The 10,555-nt window shown below is 36.5% G+C and overlaps 1 protein-coding gene across 1 annotated transcript in view; it reads left to right on the top strand.

Moving 5' to 3' along the window:
* EML5 (echinoderm microtubule associated protein like 5) overlaps nt 1-10,555 on the top strand; it is a 98,004-nt gene that overhangs the window by 63,932 nt on the left and 23,517 nt on the right. The window contains exons 24-27 of the mRNA XM_023752517.1: nt 2,302-2,390; nt 3,858-4,034; nt 6,764-6,965; nt 7,663-7,789. Coding sequence (XP_023608285.1) covers nt 2,302-2,390; nt 3,858-4,034; nt 6,764-6,965; nt 7,663-7,789 — 595 coding nt within the window. The remainder of the gene's footprint in view (nt 1-2,301; nt 2,391-3,857; nt 4,035-6,763; nt 6,966-7,662; nt 7,790-10,555) is intronic.

The raw sequence follows: 10,555 nt of genomic DNA, 5'->3' as shown, positions 1-10,555 counted from the left end.
CCCCCCCCTGTCACTCCAAAAGCAGGGCCAATAAAAGGGTTGGGGGCCTCCCCCTTGTCACCCACAGAGTAGGGGCCCATCAGGGGTTTGGGGCGCCTCCCCCTTTCACTCACAGAGCAGGGCCCATCAGGGGTTTTTGGGCGCTGCCCCCTGTCACTCACAGTATCAGAGCCCATCAGGGGGGTTGGGGCTCTGTACCCTGTCACACACAGAGCAGGGTCAATCAAGGGGTTGGGGAGCTCCCTCCTGTCATGCACAGAGCAGGGCCGATCAGGGGGTTGAGGAGCTCCCCCCTGTCACTCACAGAGTAGGGCCGATCAGGGGGTTGGGGCGCCGCCACTGTCACACTCAGGGCAGGACCGATGGAGAGGTTATGGCTCTACCCCGTTACACACAGAGCACGGCCCATGGTGGGGGTTGGGGTGCCGCACCCTGTCACACACAGAGCAGAGGCGGATAGGGAGGTTGTGGCCCCGCCCCCTGTCACACACAGAGCCGCAGAGCGATCAGGGGGTTTGGGCGCTGCCCCCGTCATGCTGATCCCGGTGCCGGGAGGCCTCGCGGCTCCGCTGATCCCGGTGCTGGGAGGCATATTACCCTTTTACTATATAGGATAGAGGCCTGGTGCACAGGTGGGGGCCAGCTGGTTTGCCCTGAAGGGTGTCCTGGATCAGAGTGGGGGTCCCGCTTGGGTGCCTGGCCAGCCTGGGTGAGGGGCTGATGGCTGTTTGCAGCTGGTCACACCCCCTTCAGGGTGGGGGTCCCCACTGGGGTGCCTGGCCAGTCTAGGTGAGGGGCTGAGGGCTGTTTTCAGGCTGGCAGGTGACTGAAGCTCCCAACCGCTCCTTTTTTCCTTTTTTTTAAAATTCTGGGCCAGCTTTAGCTCTGAGGCCTCGGCTGCTGAAAGCAGGTATCTGGTTTGTTTGGGTTCTATAATCGAACACTGTTTCAACTCCAGCTCTGAGATCCCGGCTGGCTGAAAGCAGGTTTCTGGGGTTTTGTTTAGTTTCTATATTTGTAACAATGTTTCAAACTGCAAGCTCAGAGGCCGGCAGCGGCAGGCGGGGAACGTTGGCTTCCTCCGTCACTGAAGCAAGCAAGCCTCCTGTTCGCTTCAAGCTGCCTGGCTGCCGGCCGCCATCTTGGCTGGCAGTTAATTTGCATATCGCCCTGATTAGCCAATGGGAAGGGTAGCGGAGGTATGGCTAATTAACATGTTTCTCTTTTATTAAATAGGATTCCCTAAAAATTATATTCATAATTGTATAACATACACAGTTTAATATCTTTGTGTTTTAGCAGAATGCATGGCATATGACAGCGTTTAATAAGCTTGGATAAATGCTAAATATTTTAAATGCTCCATTTTTAAGGATTTTTAAAAATTGATTTTAGAGAGAATGAGGAAGGAAGAGAGAAAGAGAGACATGATTTTGTTGTTCCACTTATTTTTGCATTCATTGATTGCTTCTTGTAATGCCCTGACCGGAGATTGAACCTGTAACTAGATGTAGCTAGATGACTTCTAACCAACTGATGTGCCGTTTTTAAGGATTTTTGTTTCATGTATTCATCTCTATAAATCTAGTATTGTAAATCAGTTTTTTTAAAGTACTATTGAACAAAATTTTAAAATTTCAAAATTAGTTTTCAGGTTTTTTTTCATGTACATAACAGAAATAGTTTTTATATGTAGACATACACAAAAATGAAACCACTTATGAATTTAATTACTTAATTATATAGAAAGTAATAAAATCAAATGTTCTTAATATATGTTGACTGCAAAGGAAAATGGTTTTTGTGTTTAAACTTAATTTTTCCCATAAAAGTTAAACATGATACTAAATGTATATGTATTTCTATTTTATATTTGTGTATGTAATTTTTTCACATTTGAAAGTTTTATTCAAATGTCCCAACTTCCTTCTAGAACAATTGTATCAAATTATATGCCCAACATCAGGTTTCACACCCATGGCAGCAATTGGAATTGTTAAATCTTGTTTAATTTTTGGCATGGTTAGGTGAATAAATGGTATTTCTTGTTTTAGTTTGCATCTCTAAATTATTTGTTACCATAGACTTTTGTAATTTTTATCAACTAGTATTTTTCCTTTTAACATATAAGGTTCATATTTTTATATAGTAAAAGTGAATTTTATTACATGGTTTTCTGTATAATTTCAAGTTTTCATGCTATGTGTGTAATGGTCTCTATTTAAGATTATAAAATTATAAACATATAAAATTATAAATATATGACTATGTATGTGTGTATATTTTTGCCTTCTTCTGAAGGAAAGCTCTTACAGGTTAACACTGGTGCTAAAGAACAGTTATTCTTTGAAGCTCCCAGAGGGAAAAGACAAACCATCCCCAGGATGGAGGTAGGAAGACAGTAGAGCTCGTAAGTCAATACGACTAAACATGGTTACAGAGCTGATGCCCACTCTCATTTAGTGACACATGAAGCCTGCTCTTGGGTTGTTCAAATGATGGGTATTCTTTTTCTGAGTTTATTTTGTGGGGTGAGACCACATTGATGGGTAAAGGAAGAGATGCTGTAGTAAGAAAGCATCGTGTACGTCCAGCTATGCTCCAATGACTTCCGTAAAGCACAGGAAGCGTGCCATAGCAAGTAGATGGCATGACATCCCAGATTAGAGTACTGCACGGGGGCCGAATCTTTTGGAACCCATATGCTTAGAATGCTTATTGGCAAATTCCTGCTTAAAGAAAGGAAAATAAAGTGTTCAGTTTTGTGCCTGACAGCATTAGCAAAAGTTGTTGTCATGACATGGCTGAGGAAGAGAGGTTAAACAAATTTAACATGAAAGTGGCTTAATACGGAAGGGACTGTAAATAAAAGTTCATAATTTCCAACAGTGATTAATTGGAAAACATGCTTATAATGTATTAATAGAAATTTAGATGTGAAAGGTAAGAATAACTTTCTTGATTATTCAAAGGGCAGAAATAAGCTTATTCCTTATCACTGTGTGCTCATCACTAGAACATACAGTGTATCTATGAGTACATCTTTAATAATGTCATGTTAAAATTTTAGTAGACGGGTGGATAAAGAAGCTGTGGCATATTTACTCATGGAATACTATGCAGACATCATGGAGGTTCCTGGAGAGTATCATACTAGGTGAAATAAGCCAGTCAGAGAAAGACAGGTATCACATGATCTCACTTATATGTGGAATCTAAACAACTAAATAAACTGAACAAAATAGATCCAGAGACATAGAAACATGGAAAAACTGATGAATCTCAAAGTGAAGGTGGGGGTGGGGTGGGGGGGGAGATTAACCAAAGAACTTACATGCATATATGCACATAACCCATGCTCACAGATAATGTGGTGAAGTCCCGGGGACGGGGGTGGGAACGGGCTAGAAAGGGTCAATTGGGGAAAAGGGACATCTGTAATACTTTCAACAATACAGATAAATTTAAAAAAAAAATTTCTGCAGGAACTAGAGTTTGGGAGGTTACAAAACTAAGACAACTAATAATTTGTATTACATTTTTTTATTTTACTTATGGCGTGCAATTACAAAGAAAAATATTCATATTTAGTTGTTAACTTTTAGGTTTAGAGCAGCGGTTCTCAACCTGTGGGTCGCGACCCCTTTGGGGGTCGCCTAAGACAATCGGAAAACACATATATAATTACATATTGTTTTTGTGATTAATCACTATGCTTTAATTATGTTCAATTTGTAACAATGAAATTGGGGGTCACCACAACATGAGGAACTGTATTAAAGGGTCGTGGCATTAGGAAGGTTGAGAACCACTGGTTTAGATATTTCAAACTTACAATATTTTTTTTTCCTTCTTAGGTAGAAAAAATTGGTTGGGCATCATGGACAAGTGTGCTTGGTTTGTGCTGTGAGGGAATTTGGCCAGTAATTGGAGAAGTCACAGACATAACTGCCTCTTGCCTCACCCATGACAAAATGGTTCTAGCCACTGGGGATGATTTGGGATTTGTGAAGTTATTTAGATATCCCGCTAAAGTATGTGTTTTTCTTTAACTGTCCTAATGATTACAATTATAACATTGATGTAATGTCCTTTCATAGCATGTCATAGTTGTGAAATGCTATTTCATTACAACAGTGAAATAGCAATATTACATAGGTAATATAAGTTGAAATATGAAAGGTTCAGAATTATGTTCCCTATTCTTTTTTTTTTCTTTTGTTGGAGGGAGGAAAGAAGGAAGCAGAAGAAGAAAGGAAGAAAAGAGGAAAGGAAGGAAGGAGAAAATGGGAGGGAAATATAAGCAGCCAGTTGTAACTACCTTATGTTCCCTGTTCTTAATGTCACATTTATGGCTTTATCTAGAAGTACTGTAATTTATGATCCATGTCTTAAGTTATAGTATGTTGTACAGTGTTTCTCAACATTGAGTAATGTAAATATTCCTTTTAAAGGAAATATCCCTTTTACCCTAATAATAACTTAAATAATTGAATATTCTTTTGATTAAATATATATCATTAGCAGTAAATAACAAGTTTATATTTATACCTTTAAAATTTAATGTTTTAATCAATTAAAAATAAAAATACTATGAATATAATAGCTACAAAATTGAAATAAACAATTAATATTTAATTAATTGATTTAATATGATGAATGATGTTATTTTGCTAAAACCAAACTGTACAAATTCTTTGGAGTAATGTACTATATGTCTATGCTAGTGTGTGATGACTTAATTCTCTTATTGCTTTCCTCTATTCAAACTACTGGAAAACATTACAAAAGTAAAATTCATGTATCAAGTCTAGATGCATTTATTCTTAATTGCCCCAAATTTAGATATATAATTTGGCACCAACATGAGCTTAAACGTATATTTGAAATAGGGCACTGAAACCATATATGATATTTGTTTCATGATGGTCTTAATTGCTCATATTATTTTATTTTAAATATGCTTTTATTGATTTCAGAGAGAGGAAGGGAGAAAGGGATAGAAACATCAATGATGAGAGAAAATCATTGATTGGCTGCCTCCTGATGCCCCCCTACTGGAGATTGAGACTGCAACCTGGGCATGTGCCCTGACTGGGAATCAAATCGTGACCTCCTCGTTCATAGGCTGATGCTCAACCACTGAGCCACACCACCAGGCCTCATATTATTATTTTTAAATCATCATTAAAGTGGAAACGCAAGTTTAAAAATTCTCATAGACACCTCAGGTGCCCAAGAAAGTAGTGTATCTACTTTATATACACTTAAGTGGTAGGACTTTATAGTTGACCTGAGGCCTGGTGCGTGAATTCATGCACCAGTGGGGTCCCTCAGCCTGGCCTGCAGGATTGGGCCAAAACCGGCTCTCCAACATCCCCCAAGGGGTCCCGGATTGCGAGAGGGCACAGGCCAGGCCAAGGGACCCCACCAGTGCACGACCGGGGCCAGGGAGAGATGTGGGAGGTTGGCCAGCCGGGGAGGGACCACAGGAGGGCTCCAGGGCGTGTCCAGCCTGTCTAGCTTAGTCCAGATCAGCTGGACCCCAGCAGCAAGCTAACCTACCGGTCGGAGCATCTGCCCCCTGGTGGTCAGTGCACATCATAGCAAGCGGTTGAGCAGCCTTAGCATATCATTAGCATATTGTGCTTTGATTGGTTGAACGGACAACTGGACACTTAGCATATTAAGCTTTTATTATATAGGATAAGAATGTGTTCCAATAAAACATTCTTAGTCAGAAACTTCACTTTGAGCATTTTAAATGGTATAAATGCCCTACGAAGAGGTCCTGGGATATTGCTGTACAGATTCCTTCTTCACCTATTGCAGCAAGAACCACAAAATCTTAGGGAAACTACCTTCTAGCAGTGTTCTGTTGACAGATCCCCCTTTTATTTCAGCTAACTTTCATTCCCAGAAAGTTTACTGATTTAGCTGGCATTATGTTTTGTATATTTAAAATATTTCTTATATTAAAATCCTTGAAATGATGTCCATCTGAAACCTGCTTATGATACATGACTCTGAAATGTACTTCTGTAACTGGTAATGCTACTGTTCAAGATTTAAAAGTTGCCAGTCTCTAGAACTTGTATTTTTCTTGATATTTAAAAGAAAAATACATGGTCATGTATGTTGCTTACAGATAATGAATGAATTAAGATAAAAGATATTTACATGGGTTTATACCAACATGATTGATAATTACTTTTGTTAAGATGGCCACCCTGTACATAGATATTTATATTCTGATTTCTAAATCATTGTTTCTATTTTCAAAAATATGTCTCATAGACATTGTTTTTAATAGACATGTATTATTCCATAAGTATACAATGTAGTATTACTCTTAGGAACATTTAAGGTATTTAAAGTTTTTCACTGCTAGAAGTAAATGCTGTGGTAAATAATTGTTGCACACGCTGCATTTTTTAGCATAGATCTCTAGAAGGGAGATTGGTAAATGAAAGGTCAGAACGTTTTTATGCTTTTAATGCACAGTACCAAGTTGATTTCTAAAAAAGCTATGCCCACGGTACTAGCAATGTGTGAAACTACTAGTTGTACCCTGCCCTCACCAGCTTGGGAACTGTTATATTTTATTCTAGTGAATTTCAGTATTTTCTAATTTGTATAAGTTGTATTTATAATGACTAATACCTGGTCATACATTAAAAAAAAAATTCAAAATTTTAACTCAAAGATTTCAAGTAATGAAATTTCTCAAAATGACTTTTTGGCTTTTTTTTTCAATCTTTAGGGAAAATTTGGAAAGTTTAAGAGGTATGTGGCTCATAGTACACAGGTCACAAATGTGCGCTGGACTTGTGATGACAGCATGCTGGTGACCTTAGGAGGCGCGGATATGTCCTTAATGGTTTGGACAAATGAAATGGAGGGCTCTCGAGAAAAAAGGCCTTGTGATAGTGAAGAATCTGATACAGGCTCTGAAGAAGATGGGGGTGTGTTGGTTTACAGTCTTATTTTAACTAGAACATAGGAAAAACAGTACAGCTGGTTTAAGCTGCAGAAGCTGAAACAAGTAATACTGATGTTTGAATAATTGTAATTTTAGTCTATTTGGTCTGTTTAATACCAAAATTGGTTTTGTGACTCAAGAAGAACAGGCTGTCATGTATTGATGACTTAGATATTCTTTATCTCCAAGTGTAAGATAATCATACTTAAATAAGTACTGTTTAAAAATTTATAGTATCTAACCTCATGTTTTAAAATAATTCCTAATATACTGGTAATACCAGGTCATTAGAGAAAAGTTATAAAATACCTTTTACAGTAAGTAATAAGTACAGCATCCATAATTTGACCACTTCTGTTGGTCAAATTCTGTTAATATTTTGGGATCTATTAATAAGGCATTTATATACATAGTATGTTTTAAACAAAAATGGTGTCATATTGAACTTATATTTGTAGCCTGCTATTATCACTTAGTAATACTTTGAAACATTGTTACATATTAAATATTCTTCTACATCACTTTTACTGGCTGTATGTTATTTTATAATTTGGCTGTAATAATACACGTTATTTAACTTATTTCATATCATTGAACAGAATTCTTGTATCCAAATAATAAGATCACATACTTGGTCTCTTCAGTTATCAGTTAATGAGTAATTCTTATATTTATGGTAGGCTACGACAGTGATGTTACAAGGGAGAATGAAATCAGTTACACCATCAGAGCCTTATCAACTAATATTCGTCCAATGTTTGGAATCAAGCCTCATTTGCAACAAAAAGAACCCTCAATTGATGAGAGGTAACAGTCAAGTTTAAATCTAGATGAAGAAAATGATACTGCTATTAATAATTGAATTTATTCTTTAACTGAATGTATTTTTGCAAAAACTAAATAACAGTGGTACTCTTTTATTATACAGTACCCAGTACCTCTTAGAAAACCATGTTTTTCCTTATATACTTTTTGGTGGTGACACTGTTTAGAAATCGGTTTAAGGAATGATGCTATACATAAAGTCTATATAATTGAAGAATGTTATTTGCTAACTTTTATAAATGTATGTGATGGGGTTGGGGAGATAATAAAAATTGAACCTAGTACTATGTACTTTTTAGGAAGCACATGAGCAGAGATATTAAATTTTGAAAAGGCCCTTTGAGCCATGTGCCTTTAATCAAGGATAGATTTATTTCAGAAATTTTTCTAAAAGGGAAGTTAAAGTATAGCTTGTCTCTAATGGGAATTACTGGTCTTTGTCTAGAATCAGCAAATCAAAAATAAGGATATGTACACAATAATTTTATGGGGAGATAATTTTTTTAAAATATATTTTATTGATTTTTTCAGAGAGGAAGGGAGAGGGATAGAGAGTTAGAAACATCGAATAGCTGCCTCCTGCACACCTCCTACTGGGGATGTGCCCGCAACCAAGGTACATGCCCTTGACTGGAATCGAACCTGGGACCTTTCAGTCCGCAGGCCACCGCTCTATCCACTGAGCCAAACCGGTTAGGGCAAGATACACTTTTGATTGTTATATTTCTGAGTCCTCATATGTGCTAGGGTGTAGTGATATTGTATGTTAATTATCACCTCTCATCGATGTTTCTAACTCTCTATCCCTCTCCCCTCCTCTCTGCAAAAAATCAATAAAATATATATATTTTTTAAAAACTATAAAAGATAAATATTTGTGAAACAAATCTTATGTATGTAATTTATTATCAATCAAATTTTTAATATTTGTCTTCACTCTGCTTACTAAACTGGTACATTTTATTCATGATCAGTTTTCATATGTCTCCTCCTTTTTTCCTTTTGCTCCTTTTGAAGGCAGGGGATAGTAAGGTAAGTATTTTATTGAAGAAAATACTTTACTCAAAAATTGACTCTTCTGTTTTGGCCTTTATAGTTACTTAAGGTATATTTTCCCCCTATTAAACATTGAACTACATTTGTCAAGAAAGAATCAGAAAATGAAACAGGATAAATCCTACAAAATAGTTGCATTTTATAAATACAATATGTGGGTGTTGTTATGAGAGTCTTGATTATGACCATTGGTTTAAAATGACTTTTCATAGACTCCTATACTCAAGAAAGTTTCAGTTTTTCCTTAAGTTTCAGAGACTGATAAAAACAATCTGTTAACCATACATTTTTATCAGTGGAAAAAGTTTCAGTTTATAAACCTCTAAGGGTCATTTCATGCATGTTTAATGTCTCCATGAATTTTAAAACATTAATATAGGGCAGTAAGTATATTTGTATGTTTTATAAAATTATGTGCAAGGACTCCGGGGTACTTCTGTAGCTATTTGTATGGAGATGACAATGTCCCTAAACCGTTTCTGAAGCAGAACCATTTGTGGTAAAGGCTCCTTTAGAAGTTTGTTTTTTAAAAGGTACCATTAGGAAAATGCTGGGAGGTAGGATGAAAAAAGGATATTTGAAAAGAGATTGTATAGAAATTCAAATATTGGGCGCTCCTTAATTTGCAGACAGCTTGCAGACAGCAGGAATTATCTGTTTTTTGCAAGTTTTAACATTTATAACAGAACATGTTGAATTCTCATTTATTTTTCTTCTTCACCTTTCTTATTTCCCTGCCATTAATGGAGTAACTTAAGTCTTTTCTAATATGCAGTAATAAATAAAAACAATAGGCCTTTAAAATATACAATATAGCTTATCTGCGTTCAATTTGTAAAAAATACTTTATTACAGGAAGTATTTTACTAGTGTTTTAAATTAAATCTGTGTTGTAATCTTTTCCCCTTTTTATCTGCTGCTAAAAAGAGGTTCCAGGTAATCCTCTTTCTTTGCTATGTCTTATGAGGCCTAATTTTGTATTTTCATCTTATTTTATGTTTCCCATTAATGAGCTATGTTACTTGGTGTTCTTTACTTCTAATCACAGTTTATGTTTTTCTCCTTTGAAATGAGTATTTCTGAAATGAACAGCATCTTAATTATTGGATTCTACTACTTCTCTGAAACATTATCCATTTAACTTGTATGATATTGCAAGCTGTGTAATTTTAAGCAATAATGTACGTTATATGAATTATTTTTACAGATTAAAGTATACTTAACTGTTACATGGGATTGTATAGATAAAAATTACAACTATCAAATGATAACATTAAATCAGGTTCAACAAAAAGGCTTGCCCTGACCGGTTTGGCTCAGTGGATGGAGCGTTGGGCTGTGGACTGAAAGGTTCCAGGTTCAATTCTGGTCAAGGGCATGTACCTTGGTTGCAGGCACATCCCCAGTAGGAGGTGTGCAGGAGGCAGATGATCGATGTTCCTCTCTCATTGATGTTTCTAACTCTCTATCCCTCTCACTTCCTCTCTGTAAAAAATCAATAAAATATATTTTAAAAAAAAAAGGCTTGGAAGCAACCAAGGCTGCTGTTCTTCTCGGAAATGATCCTAGCACAAATATTTTGAGTTAAACATTGTACATTTCAGTTATATTTATTAATTATATATATCTTTAAAGTATATGAAAAAGGTTTGAACAAATTTTGTGATATTTGAAAAGTTCTTTATATAGTCT

Source organism: Myotis lucifugus, unplaced genomic scaffold, assembly GCF_000147115.1.
Source record: "Myotis lucifugus unplaced genomic scaffold, Myoluc2.0 scaffold_34, whole genome shotgun sequence".
Classification (NCBI taxonomy): domain Eukaryota; kingdom Metazoa; phylum Chordata; class Mammalia; order Chiroptera; family Vespertilionidae; genus Myotis; species Myotis lucifugus.
This window is presented reverse-complemented; position numbering and strand designations above follow the sequence as displayed.